General features: G+C 40.7%; 1 protein-coding gene across 1 annotated transcript in view; it reads right to left on the reverse strand.

Moving 5' to 3' along the window:
• Window positions 1-1083: 1083 nt before the first annotated feature.
• Window positions 1084-17003, reverse strand: part of LOC310634204 (heparan sulfate glucosamine 3-O-sulfotransferase 3B1-like) — a 40096-nt gene continuing 24176 nt past the window's right edge. The window contains exon 2 of the mRNA XM_083352353.1: window positions 1084-1834. Coding sequence (XP_083208479.1) covers window positions 1216-1834 — 619 coding nt within the window. The 3' untranslated portion in view covers window positions 1084-1215. The remainder of the gene's footprint in view (window positions 1835-17003) is intronic.

Here is a 17003-nt window from a genome sequence, read left to right on the forward strand (position 1 = left end):
TAAACTACCTTTCTGAATATCCGTCTCTTTCAGCAAGCTTGTAAAATGTTCGCTCACCTCTGCTGTATACCATTTAGTAAATTTATTAAACTGAATTAATTTCAAATGGTACTGTGTTTTTGTGCTTATATTTGAACTATTTTGGGGAGGAAAGGAAGCCCCATAAAAACAGGCCAAGGTCTTTAGTTCATTGCCACAATCAACATACATGTTAAATATAGCAATGAGCTAAAGGCATTAGCTTGTTTCATGGGATAGGACCGCACTACTTGCAGGATGATCAGTCATTGTGAGAAGTCTAAGCATCAAAGTGGAATTCAGAAGACAAACAGAGGAGTCACACTCTACTTCTGTAACAGCAGCCTGAAAACTAAGCTTAAAAGAATTAAATACTGTGTCATTTCCGGTCTCCCAAGTAAGCACTTCACATTTCTTCAGCAGAGAGAAGAAGTTAAAACTGGGCAAAATTTGCAATGTTCCCCACCCCAAAAGTGAAAGATCAGATAAGTTGTACACAATCACCCTGAAAGTCTACTGTGTTGCAAAAGTTTTGTGGAAAGGGAGAATGCTGAGAACTGATCAATAAAAATAGGGAACAGGAGGCAGCAACAACTCCATAGCTGTAGAGTGTTTCCTTCTGTGCATACGCCACACCCAACCATGAAAACAACTGCCTCAGGTTTAATATTCTTTTTTTTTTACTTCTGAGCTATTTCCAAGTTAACAAAAATGCAAATATCTGTGGATTGACCTAGGAAGGAAAAAAGCCCACATATGCAATATGAATGACCTTGTACAAAATTGTTTTGACATGCCTAGTACCCGTATCGGGGAAAAAAAAGAATAACAATAATTATAATAATAAAGATTGTGCTTTTCTCATTGCCTCTTAACCATCATTCACCATCTCTTCCCCCCCTCCTTTTATTTTTAATATTAAAAGTTCTCCTGGGAAAATACCTGGAAGCACTTTTGAGCACACGCTGAAGCCAGGCGATGAACAACCTGGCTGGACTCAGCCCGGTGGAATGTCCAAAATAAACAAGAACACAGCTATGAGCTACAGTGGGGTTAGGCAGCTTAGTGAATTAATTGCTTAAGAATTAAAAAATAAATTATTATAAAATAGATTTCTGTACATTTTACATATAGACCTATCTACATATATAGGGGGAAAGGAAGCTGAAAAGATAGGATCGACTCTGGGAAGTGCCGTCAATCCCAGCCAAAGTCATGGCCAGTCATCTGGTAGAACTTCATGTTGAACGGCCGATAGAATTCTCGCAGCCTTTGTACTACTTTCTGGTCAATATTGGGGTGGGTCCGTCCTTTCGTCTTGCCCAGGCAGTGGGGCTTGCTGCTGCCTTCTGCCTTTTTCAGGCACGGGAACCCCTTGGTTTTGTTGAAGTAGAAATGTTTGTCTGTGACGATCCTCTTGAGGCCCAGAAAGTCCTGGACACGGCCCAACTCGCCTGCTGGATCACTGATCAGTCTCTCCCCACTGACAAAAAGGATTTGCCCAAGCGGGAAGTACAGGAGCCAATTTTCCAGATGCTTTGCATAAATGCCAATCTGGATGGCACTCCAGGAGGTATCGATCAAACCCGTAGTCCTGTTTTTGAAGGTCAGGCTCTCAAAGGATGGGATGTCTGGCTTCTTGGAAAGGGTTTGTGTGTAGTCAGAAATGGCTCGGGTGACCGGGTCCCTCACCACCACAATGAGCTTGGTGTCCTTTGACATAGAGGAGATCCGAGCTGGTGCTTCCTTAGTGACAAAGTAGCTGGGCGTCTTCTCCATGGTGATCTGGCCATCGAGAGTTCTTGGCATCAGTTCCCTGCGAAGAAAGAAAGAAATTAGCAAACTGATGAGAAAAATAAGGGCCTTGCTTCCAAAGTTTGTTCCTTTGTTTTTAAACTGTTCCTGATCCTGGCAGTTTAGCCAATTCTTGCTACTGACCATTTGGCAAATTCACTCAGAGCCCCGAAGACAAAATATATCCAAACATACCTGAAAGATTCAAACTGATGAAAATATTTGATGAATTTGAAATATACGAGAAAGTTGGGAAGGAAACCATATGTAGAGCCAAACATGTTAAAAATGATTGATTTAAGAATTACATTGGCAAATGGGAATTACATTGGCAAATGGGGTATTAGATCTCACAGTGCTAATAAATGCAACATCTGACAGAAAGTTCCACTTAGGGGTGGGTGGGATATGGATGGCTCTCTTTCTTTCTGTCCCATTTTTTTTCTGCCTTACATCTGCCCCACTATTACTTTACTCTTGTCCTCTATGGATTAGACATTGTTCACCCAAGAAACACAAATGCATACACAAACATTCATTTCCCTATGCTATTTATTACTACTAGTTACACTTTTATTATTTTACTGAATTTTATTAAATATTGCCTTGCGTTAAGTTTTCAATATTGTTGACCACTTGTCAAATACCTTGTTCTTTTTTTCTCTTCCAAATAGAAAAGATTAAATGGGCCAAATGATATGACCTAACTGTTAGGATGAAATTTCCCTCTGGCATTCCAAATTTCTTACACAAAGGAAAGAATAATAAGGAGTAACCAAACAGCTGACTTATCACATCTAGAAATTTACAGCCATTGCCATGCTTCTAATCAGCCTTTCCTGCTGTGTTGCTATCCAGAAGTCTAGGTTGCAACATTCAAAAACCTCGAAAGATATCAAGTTCAGAAGCCTGCAATACAGGTATCAATTTTTTCAGTTGCTTTCTGTATTACTTGGTATAAAGGAAGAGGCTTCTACATATAATGTTAAAATTTGAGGAGGCTAATTGTAGTTTTTAACTAAGCAATTGGAAAAATCTTTAATTTTTAAGCAAATAATTAGCTGTGAATCGAGTAAGGAGATCTCTATTTGCAAAGAAGCATAAAGGATGCTGTTGAAATCAAATGGAGAACTGGAATTGCAAAGGATTGCAGGCATCACGGCTGAGTCTGGAGGCATTTGGAGATTGGTTTTGGGAGGAGCCGCCTCCCTACCGAATACCAAATTTTAATAATTTTTGTAAGGAGTGAACAGGAGTTTTCTCTCTCCCAATAACCAAGACACAAGCAGCTGAGCTAAACAACAAAACCACTGACATTTCTGCAATTTGTACTGGAAGGAATGAAATACATGTGTCTGCATTAATGTGTTTCTCTCTATATATGAATAGAGAGTGGCTGGTATGTGCTTTGTTTTTGTTCTTGTGTGCTTTTGCATCAGTGTTGACTCCTGGTGACTGCCTGGACAAGTCCCTGCAGTATTCCTAGCAATGTTTCAGAAGGGGTTTGCCTTTGCTTTCTTTTTAGGGCAGAGAAAAATGGCCTGAGGTCACCCAGCTGGCTTTATGCCTAAGGCAGGACTAGAATTCATGGTCTCCTTTCTAGCCTGCTGCCTTAATAACCACTACACAAAACTGGCTTTCAATTAGCCACCACAATGGATTCTCAATGTTGTAGCAAGAGCTTTGCACAATGGCACAGAAATTGTGTGTGTGTGGGACATGCACACAAAAGAAAGAGCCACCTACATACAATAGCCAGATAGTAATAGCAACAGTGTCTGACTCACCCTGGTTAATTTCAGAAGCTGAGCAAGACTGAGCTGGTTAGGATTTGGATAGGAGATGACCAGGAAATCCCAGGGTTGAATTGAGAAGTTTTAATATTATTTATTATTTTTACAGGAAATTAATCATAGTTGAAAATGTTGTTGCTGTTGTTCTGATTCTACTCTTTTTTGAAGTGTGGCTTCAGGGATGGATGGATGGGTAGCTAGGCAGGAAAAAAACAGACACAAATATGTGTTTGTGTGTTTGTGTATGTGTGGTGTCTCTCTGTGTGTGCATGGATATATACACAGATGTCACTTACACTTTTATTGGGAAAAGATAAATGTTCAGAATTAGTTTCAGCTGAGTTGCCTTTTTGGGAGTAACACAGTGTAGAAGTAAGATAATACACAAGATTTTTTTCTGTTTGTATATATACGTACATGCATATACACAGATGCTGTCTACTCTTTCTTTGGGGATTTTGGTTAGATCTTCCCTGAACTGGGGACATCCAAATGTCAATGGCTGTCAGGCATCGGGTTTTAGGACAAGATAAGTAATCTGCAAGTCTAGACCCACAAGAAGCTCTCAGCCTCATTGTATATACCTTCACAATCCCAAACTCTGCACCATTGAAAAAATACTCTTGCAAAAATGGTAGGATGTTGCCAAGTTAGCTTATGTGAAAGCTAAGGAGGGAGGGAGGGAGGGAGGGAGGGAGGGAGGAAGGAAGGAAGGAAGGAAGGAAGGAAGGAAGGAAGGAAGGAAGGAAGGAAGGAAGGAAGGAAGACCAAAATGAGGCAGAATACTGAGCCTCACTCAACTTGGTTCTGGTTTCTGATACTTAATTCAATTCTATTTATATAATTGGCATGTGTCAATCCTCCAATATATTGTCATCTCTAATTTTGTTAGATGAACAGATGGATCAGACTCTTTTCAAGTGTTTAAAATGGTATAAATGTGTACCCATAAAACAGAAGCAACAAAGAAGCTTTAAGGCTAACTAGCCAATATTTTGGCAGGAGAAGCAGGACTATCCTACAGATCCAATGGAACTGCCTCAGATAGTAACAGGCTATGTGATTTAAGATTTCCTCCACAAGATGCTGGCATGGGTGCAGCAATGTACTTAGCCTGCCACAGGATTAATCTGCTTTGCCCATTAACTACTTAGTCTTCATAACTTAACTATTCTGCTCAGACAGTTCTAATCTCCAAAGGTCTTTAGTTTAAACATACAGAAACCTTGAGTGGAAAAAACAAGTTCTTCAAGAAAAATGTCACCTTGTTGTGATGTGAGGAAGAGTTCAGAGACCAATAACGTATCAAGGCAGATGACAGGTGGTCATGTGGTAATCCAATCACAGAAAGCCTAATACCTCTTGTGACAGCTTTCTGTCTGCCCAGAGGGATCCTCCTCTAATCTGTTGACATTTCTCAATAAAGAAAATTGAGCGGGAAGGACTTTGTTAAGAAAGAGGGCACTGGATGAGGAGAAGTGCTCTACATGCTGTGACTATGTCAAACTTACAACAATAAGATGGCACATATTGACAGCTACACTCCCGAGCTTCTACTGCAGCTCCTAAAACTGTGGTAAGTGGGTTGCAGAAACAATCCATGTTGATGGACTTTCTTACAGAAAATCCAGGATACATGGAAATGCATTCACCTCAACAGCAGACAAAAGAACAGGATAAACAATGATCTGATATAAATACAGGAGTCATTTTCTATTTTCTCATTTTTTTAAAGAAATGGCTAACAGAAGATATGGCCATTTGTTTGTCTGAGAAATCCACCCATCTTATTTTCCTTCTGAGGTTTCTCAAATATTAGTCAACCATTGGGTAATCCATTGTCACCTTATTTAGTTTCACAATGAAGGAAATGATAGGATCTTCTCCATGGAAGGAATAAAATGAGGAATAAGATGCAGGGCCTACAGCTGTGAAAGGGGCAAAAGTTTCATCACTGACTCCCCAAGATAGAGAAGTGCAAACATATTTCAAAACTGAAATGTTCTAACCCCAAGAGGTTGTCAAACCTGTTCCAAGGACAAACCATTTCCAGAACACAAGAGAAAATTTTGTTCCTTTGTTCATCTTTGAAATGTTTTCAGCATCAATTCCCAGCAGCAGAGAATTAAAGTGCCATCAGCTGCTTCTTAAAGATAAGGAAAGGTTTCCAGTTATTCCAAAAATACAAGGAGCATGTTGAAATGGGGTCAGAAAACTATCCAAAAATAATTTAAGAAGCAGTCTTGAAAATCAATTGACACAGTGGTCATAAAGAAATTCTTGGAAGAAGGCAGGCAGTCCACATTGATGAAATCACATGTTATAAAGGGAAGAAGGAATGGCCTTGAGGAACAGGAGGAAATATGCCTTCCAAGACAAAGGTCAGATAAAAGAGAACTGAGTCTGGGGCAGGAATGTATCTTGAGTAAACAACTCAACAAAACTTTCCCTAGTTCACTTGGAAGATTAAGGTAGGGAGGGATGAAGTACATTCAGACTTGCAAGATTCTATTATTACAACTTTACAATAAAAGTAATGCTGATCAACATAATGTTGGATTCCTACTCTGATCTACCTTGAAGGGCTATCCATAGTCTTGCTGATTCACTGCATTCAAATATTTTTGTTTTGTTCTCCCATGGACATAAGACTAGGAAAATAACTTCACGGCATCAGGACTCTCCTAGTTGAAGATACTTTCAAAAAATAAGGGCCTGCTGAATGGAATAGAATGAATAGAATAGAATAATAACTTTACTGTCACTTTGAATGTACCCTAATTGGCATACATTAAAATGAAACTTCATTGCATACAGCTCCCAAAGGGTCACCACCTCCAATATACATAACATAAGGTAAAGGTAAAGGTTCCCCTGCACATGCGTGCTAGCCGTTTCCAACTCTAGGGGCTGGTGCTCATCTCTGTTTCAAAGCCGAAGAGCCAGCGCTTGTCTGAGGACGTCTCCGTGGTCATGTGGCTGGCATGACTAGACGCCAAAGGCGCATGGAACGCTGTTACCTTCCCACCGTAGTGGTCCCTATTTTTCTACTTGCATTTTTACGTGCTTTCGAACTGCTAGGTTGGCAGAAGCTGGGATGAGTAACAGACACTAACTCTGTTACGCGGCACTCGGGATTCGACCCGCCAAACTGCCAACCTTCTGATCGACAAGCTCAGTGTCCCAACCCACTGAGCCACCGTGTCCCCTATACATAACATAAATATGACAAAAATAAATAAATACAGAATTATGCATATACCTACATATATTATACGACACAGACAAACAACTCAGTCTAGTTCGGATTATGTATACATGTGCATGGTGAGAAAAAATTAATCTTGTGAGTTTACCAGACGGATGGCATAGAGAACAAAGCTGTTACAGAATCAGGTAGTCCTGCTAGAAATATTTTGAAACCTCCTCCTGGAAGGGAGCAAAAGAAACAGATTGTAAAGTCAGTGTGTGGCATCTCTAACAATGCTTTGAGCTCTAAGCACATAGCACTTGTAAGCAGCATCCTGAATACCAGGAAGCTGTCTTTCTCGGCTGTCCTTACCAATCTCTGTATGGACTTTCTATCTGAGGCACTGCTACCACCAAACCAGACAGTGATGCTGTTTGTTAAAATGCTCTCAATCATGCTTCGGTAAAAAGTGGCCAGGACAGAAGTAAGAGATGTGCTCTCCTCATCTGACACAGGAAATGCAGATGCTGGTTTACATGCTTCACTAAGGACGAGGTGAGGAGACCCCAATTCAGATTGTTCGTTATCTGTACCCCTAGATACTTAATACTGTTGGCCACCTCTACAGCTGCGTCCTTGATACTGAATGGAGCATGATTATGCCAGCTTTGAATCCTGCAAAACCAAGGCTGTCCATGATAAAAGTACTCCATTTTGCCCAATTGGATGTCTACATTTACATTCAACTGCAGGCAGCTTTTGGCCAGCTATATAATCACAGCCTATCTCCTTTTTGCTTTCTATATAACTGTATCAAGGATACATTGATATGAAGCAAATCCCACAATGGCAATAAGGTTAAGCATTCTTTCAGAATAATAGGTGTATGGTTCTAGACAAAACCACAGTTCAAAGGTCATCAAGTTCATTATTATAATGCAGATAATAATCATTTACATGTAAGAGCTGTGGTTGCTCAATGGTTAGGATGCAGTATTGCAGGCTAACTGTCCACAGACAAGAGTTCGTTCCTGACCGGCTCAGTGTTGACTCAGCATTCCATCCTTCCGGAAGTCGGTAAAATGAGGACCCAGATTTTTTTTTGGGGGGGGGGAAATAAGTTGACTCTGTAAACTGCTCAAAGAGTGCTATAAAGCACTATGGGTGGTATATTAGTCTAATGGTTATTGCTACAGCTAAATCAGTTAAATCCTGTATTCACTTTCAGGTAATTCATCTTTATTTTATTTCACCTTATGCAACAAGCAACTGAGATTAAAATTGTGCATTTCTGAAAGGTGGAAGGAAAGTCTGAGTAATGTAATTACAGACCTCTCTGCTTCACAGCCAGGCAGTTGTACTATATAAATTATTTTGCATTTTTTTAAAAAAAATAATTACTGCATAGGAAAACAGATTGTGCAAACCCTCTCTCTCTTACACACTGGAGTTACAGGATGGATGCCAGGTAAAGTGACCCCATAATATAGGTGGTGGAATAGGAACTGCCAACTGCTTTGTAAAAGCAGAAAGAGGAGCCATGGACTCAGAGTGTTTCTAGGAAATATCCAGCTTTCAACCTACGGCTTCAGCCTTCTGCCTCAAGGCCTTATAGTTTATTATATAAAGTATAAGGCCTCAAAGCGGAAGCATAACGATACACACACACACACACACACACACACACACACAGAGAGAGAGAGAGAGTAACAAGATGAATGGCAAATAAATTTAATACTGAGAGCTTATGCACCAGAGACAAATTCCTTGTCAGTCTAACCACACTTGGCCAATGAAGAACATTCTAAATTCTAAATGTGCATGTGTTTATGTGTGTAAATAGAGAGGAAATCACAAGAACTCCTAAAGAAATAATTTGTGCATCTAACTTAACCTGTATGAGGATTTTTTAAAAAAAAACAAAAACCAACAATTTATTTTGTACTTAAAAGTTATGATGTATAAGCACTGAATAGATGCCCTTGCTCTAACCCACTGCATCAGCTACCTCTGGACAAGGCTAATTCTGCTATTTGAGGATCCTGACCTGACTGCAATTAAGTCAGTCTTACCAGGGAAACAAGACAGGAAACACAAACAGATCAGCTAATTCTACTTTATTGTAAAGCTACAGTTCTCAACCTCTTGCCCTGCCACTATCCAGCTGCAGGCTATGCTTGTCTCTTATCTGACCATTTCCTAGGCTGTCTCTTCACCCCTCTCTCAAGATGTTTCCCAAACCAATGCAGATTATCACTCCCAATCTCCCATAATACTTGGAGATGGGTTGACTTTTTAATATTCCATGGGAATCCACAGCCTAGTGAGCACTAATAGAAAAGTAATATAACCTTGGGTTTCAAATCCTCCTATTCTGGAGAAAAAGGGGGCGGGGGCAGAGAAAGAGAGAGAGTATCTCTCTTTTCAATATATATTTCACAAGATTGATTCTACAACACAATTTTCAACCAAGCTGCCAAAAATCCTGAATCAAGCAAGTTCTTATTCCTCTGCACTCACTTGGGCTCTTGCCAAGACAATAAATGCATCTCATGCATTGTGTACCTTGAGGCAACTTCCTTCTACACATCCATTTTCTTCAATCAGGGATCAGAATGACATATTTCCCATGGCCTTTTTACCACATGGGTGAAAATAAACATTAAACTGTCTAGTATTCCCTACATCCAGTCAATATACATATTGGCTTGTCTTTTCTCAGAGACACCCATCCTTTAGCAAAGGTTAGAACTCAATTGCTAGATCAATTAACTTTTTGCTACACGCAACAGTATCTGAGGTAAGCTTCAAGTATCTCTGGCTTGCAATAAAACTACCACGTTACCCCGAAAATAAGACCGGGTCTTATTTTTTTTCCTCCAAAAGATGCTCTAGGTCTTACTTTTGGGGGATGTCTTACACCCCTCCAGCACCGACAGCCCCACCCAGCCAGCCCACTTCTTCTTAGGCCGAAGGAATAGCATCATTCTGCAGCTGCATTTCAGCCTGCATTTTGCAGTCAAGCCATACCAGAAGACCTCTGCAGACGAGTACTGAGCTATGGATTCAATCCATGGCTCAATCCTCAGCTGCAGATCTATTGCAGAACTTACCGTAGCTATGGATTTAATCGTCTGGAGAGGTCTTCTGGTAAGATTTAATCCATAGCTCGATTCTCAGCTGCAGTGGCCTTCTTGGAAAGGCCTCTGACTATGAAATGCAGGCCTGGCTGCAGAAGACACCACAGAAGAAGTGGGCTGGCAAGGAGAAGATGAGTGAGTGTGGGGCCCATGGGGCAGATCCACACCCCCACTCTCACCCTAGATTGATTTTTAGGTGTGTGCCTCACCCCAAAACTAGGGCTTATTTTGGGGGTAGGGCTTATATTAGGCCCACACAAAAATCAAGCTAGGGCTTATTTTCAGGGTAGGCCTTACTTTCAGGGAAACAGGTATTTAGGGAATTATTTACTCAATTGAATATTGCACTATGTAGAGCTTCACATTCTGGACTAGCATCTGCTATCACCTTAACATATTTCTTACAATTCAAATAGAAAGCAAGCTGTTATTTGCAGGTAGTTTGGCCTTCTTCGGGAGATTGGTACTGATGCAAAAAGCTTTCGGAAGGCATAAACAAATCCAGAGAAGTGAGGCGGACCTTTGATAGAGAGACACAAGATGCAGCTCTTCGGACATTCCAAAATATTTGTCTATCTATAAGCAAAGTGTAAGTTAATAATTACAGTCTGAGGCATTCCTGGACATAGCAAGGACCCACAGCATTTTTATTTCATTTTCCTTCTAGAATTTAATACAGCACCAGGACTTCGATTCATGCTGCTGGGACTGGATGAGTTATTTATGATTTTAATTATTTGTATTTACTTAGCTGTGCTTTTATTGCTTTGTGCTCTATTGGTAAACCAGCAAAGTCATACTGGAATATAGTGGTATATAAATATTATAAATAGATAAATAAAATAAACACATTACTGTGTGTGTGTGTGTGTGTGTTTCTCTCTGTCTTCTACTCAACCACTGAACAAACAGGAAGCCAACTTCACTTCTCAAAGTTTGCTACATCATCTATTTCAATCACTCAAGGCCCGGAGGTAGCTCGTAATTGGCAAGACACTTTTAGAGGACTTTACACAGGTATCAGAAACCTGGAGTCCAACCTCTAAAACTGCTCTGGATATAGTCCTCCACCTGGCTTCTCATGAGACAAAAAGAAAAAAAATACATAGGAAGTAACCACCATAATTATGTTTTAATCAACTTCCATGACATGTACATTAACCTCAGTATATCTTTTGTCCTAATTCCGCTTAGTTTCAACCGCTCTTGGTAGTCACCAGAACCTCATGCATGGCTCTTGGTTGGAAAAAACTGCTCTCTCTCTCTCTCTCTCTCTCTCTCTCTCTCTCTCTCTCTCTCTCTCTCTCTCTCTCTCTCTCTCTCTCTCTCTCTCTCTCTCTCTCTCAGTACAGGCTCTCACTTCCAAATGTATTATTGAAGAAAAGGCTGATCTATGAAGGCCAATCATCTTGAGGACATTCCAAAGCAAGGGTCCCTCCATTTGGATGGAGAAAGGCATAACAAACCTTCCTTTTGTGGAATCTGCTCTTCTTGGTTTCTTGCACGAAGAATGAAACAGCCCCAGCAGGCAAGGTCCTGTTTCCCAGCATTAAAAAAATGCCTCTGTGTTCTTTCTCCAGGAGAGGAAGTGCACTGTGCTTCTTTGATTAACTCAATTTAATACAACTCTAGGTTGTTGGTCCAGAAAGGAGCTGATGGGAGGCAATGGAAAATGAGCATGAGGACTGGATAGTTAGTTGAGGAGGTCACCACTGCTTATGAAGGAGTTTCTTTTCTCTCACACCATCATTGAGGATTTGTTAGCATGGCTTGCCTGGAGTCAAGTAATCTACAGCCATTTCCTGCTTAGGCTTTCATTGGTTTTGGTCATGTTAGAGAAACAAAAGGCAAAAGGTTTCCTGGAAATATGGTGACTCAAAAGGCGGGGGAGGAGGGGAAAGAGAAAAAATGCAAGAAGAAAGCAGTTAAGGCCCTTCCCAGCAAAAGGATGGTCTTAAAAGAGCTGCAATTCCTCTTGATTTTCTAAGTACGATTATTATGGCGTTTCCAGCCTCTTTCACACAGCATAGCAAATAAACTGTACCATATTCTCGGATAAATTTTTAGCCCTCATGCCAAAGGCCTGTTTTATTAACCTAACACTTATGGGACAGGGTCCAATGGTTATGAGAGGTGGAGAGAGACCTGATTAACGTTCTCTGCTGGCAAAGGCATTGGATGACGCTCTGGCTTCACTAGACCAAAGGGTTTGTGCATTCATTAATACCATTGCTCCCTGAAGCTGCATTATTCATAAGTTTCCTTTAGTTCTGAGAGCAAAGGGGAGGGGGGGGAGAAACCCTATTACCAGACATCAGCAACTTTTATGCTTTGCATCCAGCCAAGTAAGCAACCCACAGATTATTTTAACAATGAATCAAAAAGAAGGCACAACTGTTCCTAATTTGGTATTTAAAAGCATGGAGAACTGCAGTGCACACTTTGGTTGCAAGCATTGCTATTTCGTATCTGCAGGACTCTTTGGGACAAAGTTGCTCAAGAACTTTGCACTGTAACACACTGTCCATTCCTGTAGGTTCAGATGTTAAGCCCTAGGAGAGGAGAAAAGGGTAACAATTTCATTCCTCCCAACTGGAGCATCCAGATGAGATTGGAGTAGAACACTGAAGGGTTGGGAGAAGTTTAAACATTAGATCTTCTCTCTTCCCCCACCCACCCCCAAACACACAAACAAGTAGCAAGCACAGACAAGGGCTTTTTGGCAGCAATCACGGGTGAGTGAATACATTTAAATTCAATAAGGGCTGCTTCAAAGAAGTTAAGAGTAACACAGAAGCTTTTCAAGTGGCCAAGAAGGAATGCAAAATTTGAAGCAGCTCCAAAAGCAGGAGACATTTGGACATCATGATTAATTAGGTCTTGCTTCCATGTAGCTAAATTGGTTAAACTGCATTTGTTTTGAACTTAGCAGTCTTACAGCTCAGCAAGAGCAGGCTTAACAAGCATTTGAAGAAGAACTGAGCAAAATTCAAAACTGCAAGAACATGGACCTCTCCTGGACAGAAGGAAGCAAATGGACCCCAATTCCTATAGGATTTAATATGCCTGGTTTGCTAAAGGATAAAAAGAGTGGTAGTCTTAAAAAGTACAATCATTTTAATCATATACAGCATTATGAATTGGGGAAATGAGTCATGTGTATCATCTGTATGTTTATTTAAAATTGAAATGTTTTAAATATTTAGTTATAGTGAAATGCCAGTGCATCATTATGTGATTTAGTGATTACAGATTAAATCATTCTTGAAAAGAGTTCGAATAGCTCTGCAACATCTCAAGACCTTCTTCAAAGACTGTTGTTCCTCGTAGTCACCTTAATCGCTTCCCTCCTGTCCTCAAATTGAGAGGAAAATACATTGTCATAAATTGTACTGCGTCCACAGCCTCCTTGCTCCTGAGCAACACAGGCATGTTGTGGGTTCATCTTCACAGAGTTTAATGTGGAGCAGTTTCAAGGCAGCAGTTGGGAAATTCCCTTTTGTCCTTTTCTCTCCAACCCTCAGGGTTCCCTACTCTCTTGAACATGTGGAAGAATGTTCAGAATAGCCAATTCAGTCTTCTTTTTTCTTTTCTTTTTTTTTTCTTTTGTTTTTTTGCGGTCATAGAATAAATCCTGTGAGGGGAAAGAAAAAAGAAAGAAAAAAAACATAGACAGAGCTTGGAAGGAACTCTGTGAATCTGAATTTGAATCAAGACAGATTTGGGGGTGGGTGGGAATGAAGTTCCCAGTTCTCCTGATGGAAAAAGTTTTAGTGACTTCAGGATATCCTCAGACAATTCTTCCTTGCCACAAAAGTTTAAAGTTAGGGTTAGGGAATGTGGGAAGAGAAAGGGGAAGGACTGACTTGAAAAAGTTGGAGTAAGATGCCGGTGTCATTTCCCCTGTGAAGCCAAGTCAGTAGTAACATTATAGAATTTCAACAGACCCAATGGCTACCAACAAGGATCTTTCACACAGCAGTTAATTATTACTCTACTGCCTTAAGAACAAGTATTATTTTTATCAGCCTCCCAATATTTTGGTGGATATTTTTAGTTGCTTGAAACACTGGTTCTCTAAAATAAAAGTGGTTATCTTCAGAAACAATGGCCAAAGTCCAATCTTTTCCAACTAGATGCTTTCCAGATATGTTGAATTGGAATGCCATCATTGTTGCCCACATTTTGAAGCACCTCTTAGCAAGTGATGTTTGTCTTGCTCACCAGTCTGTTTTCCAAATAAAGATGAAATAAAGATGAGTGACTTTGTAAACAAAAAGTGTCACTGAGCTTGGATGTTCACTTGCAGCTGTTTGCACTGATGATGTTACCCATGTCTGCAAACAAACCACCAAGCTCAAAGTTCCGACACCAAGGAGGGTTCAACCTTGGGCTACAGATATTCTCTTCAATCTGAAAAAAGTTACAATACTGTATAGAATCATTTCAGTCTTCAAAATACCAGAAACCAGCTACCAAACCACCAAAAGCTATTCAGCTCACCCCGTGATGGACTTGGGGATGATGTGGTTTCTGTTTTTAACCCCAAAGCACAGGCAGCATTTCCAATACGATAACTTTGTCTGTAGCAGGTAGCAGAGAGAGAACTCCCTGAACGGCATTTCAGGTGAAGCAAACTGATCAGGAACAAGCAAACAGAAACATTTCCGCAAGACACAACAAGAAAGATTTGTCTTGAGTAACTTTGTGGGAAACATTTGCTTTCCCCCTACTGTAACAGAACATTCTTCTTCTCTAGGGCCATCTTATTTCATCTGCTGTGTGTATGCTACATTCAGGCTGGAGGCTATAAATACCAGCTCACCTTATCACCTCCTCTCATCACTTAGACCAGACATGTCAAACTCGCGACATCACGTGACATCACGCGACGTATCAGAGCTTTTTCCCCATTGCTGGCAATGGGGTGGGCACGGTTTCGTCGCAACGCATTGACACCCCTGACTTAGACCCTCACACTATTCAGTCCACTTCTGTTCTTCCTCAGTAAGAATTAATCCAACTTCTATCTGGAGAGGGAGGGAATTTTGAAACTGCACAAAAGACACACAGCTGCTGAGAGGCCAATGGACAATGTTTGAAGCCTGGAAGAGCTAAACAGTAGCAGCTTTACCCTTTTCTATCCTTGGCCTGTCTTTATGGCTGTCAGAAGCAGGGGTGCACTGACACTATGCTGGGGAAAAGCACATGAAAAGGAAAGCAGCTTTCAATAGGGACAAAGTCATTTTAATTAGCCAACAAGCACTTTTAGTTACTGGACCAAACATCTTCACAACAACCACAGCTTAACATCTTTCCACTAATTCTCTCTTCCTTGAGGACATCAAGGAAGGTCGAGGAAGGTCACTGATGAAAAAAACAAAGGCCTTGCTGGTAGAGTGGCCAGACTTTTCTTCTTCTACCAAACATAAAACAAAACTTTCTTAAAGGCTACATCCAGACCATTTCAAGTATATTCTTATTTCTCAGCTTGTGTGAAAAAGTTCTCAATTCCCTGAATGGTTTTTTTTAAAACATTAAACCATCTGACCTGGTCTTTTCCCCTCTTAGCTGGAGTTATTCTGAAAGCACACTTTGTCCTGTTCATCTATGACAGGCATGTCAAACTCACAACATCATGTGACATCGCATGACGTATCAGGACTTTTTCCCCATTGCCGGCAATGGGGTGGGCGCAGTTTCAGCATGACACATCCAGCCCGCAGGCCGACAGTTTGACATGCCTGATCAATACTTCCTTCTTATTGGTGGCCTTTCTAATGGGCAGATATAACAAGATTTAGATAAGAGATGTTTTTCAGCCAGCTTGGGAACAGAGATGGTTGAACTAAAAATGTGACAAAGTTTTACACATAGGCAATACTGAACAGAGATCATTCCTACTGTTGCTTATTCACAGAAAAATCTGAAGAGAGACTTTTCACATATTTGCAATGTCCCACATCTCTCCTGTCATTGTGGAGGCCAAATGTCCTAGACCACCTTTGTTACTATAAATAATATTATATACAAGCATGTAGCTGTTGAAAGGTTAAACTATTAATTGAAACTGAAAAGGCAATCGTTCAAATTTGACCTCTGCATTAATTCATTTGGTAGCCTTAAATAAATCATACCTTCTCACCCTCAGTCCTTCTATTCATCATGCAAAGGTTATAATGTTTGACTTAACACTACTTGTAAGACAACCGTTCCAATGAGATCATTCAAGTTAGCATACCGAACAATCAAAAATGCTGAACAAGCAAAGGGAAACTTCAGGAATCAACAATACTGGAGTTCAATCTGAAGTTGTGCATTCAGCAACTCACAAATACGATAAACAGCTTTTGGGTTTACATCCTTACAGGCGACTTCAACCAGATTACAACTGATCCATTTACAGCTGATTATTATCTCTTGATCAGAGCAGTGCCTAGTTTTATACCCTCTGCTAATCCATAAGATGATTTTGTATGGCTCTGACTTTGTATCCTGGGTCAATTCAATCACTGTCATCTGCAAACTACAGATCATGATTTAGCATTATTCAACAAGTCATGGTTTAAACAACATTGTTTAGGGATTCCACTCACTGTTCTCCTATTGAAAACAGCACATGATACAAAACAGTCATTGAAAAGATGACACTCCATTAATAACACCAAAGAATGTCCGTTGCGCAGAGAAGCAAGAATTGCCAAGACAGAATGGAAAAGTGAGTGGTAGCATTTCTCAGGAAAAGAATGATGGACTAAATCAGGGCTTTTCAACCAGTTGTACAAGTACCACCTGTGGTACATTGGCACCTGGCAGGTGGTACACGACCATCCTAGATAAGTGGTAGCAGGGGAGGGGAATGAGCTGAACCGGTGGCAGCACCGCACAAGCCTGAGCGAGAGACAGCTGGAGCTGCAGGGATCAGCGGAAGCAAGAGGATCAGCGCCAGGCTCCAGCTGGAGCTCGATGCTGATCCCGGTGCTTCTGCTGAGCCCAGAAGAAGTGCCAATCAGCTGGAATATTGTAGCATCCCCAGGGTCTTGTGATTTACAGTCAGATGCTTGGCAA

The sequence above is a fragment of the Vipera ursinii genome (assembly GCF_947247035.1).
Source record: "Vipera ursinii genome assembly, chromosome: 2".
NCBI classification, from domain to species: domain Eukaryota; kingdom Metazoa; phylum Chordata; class Lepidosauria; order Squamata; family Viperidae; genus Vipera; species Vipera ursinii.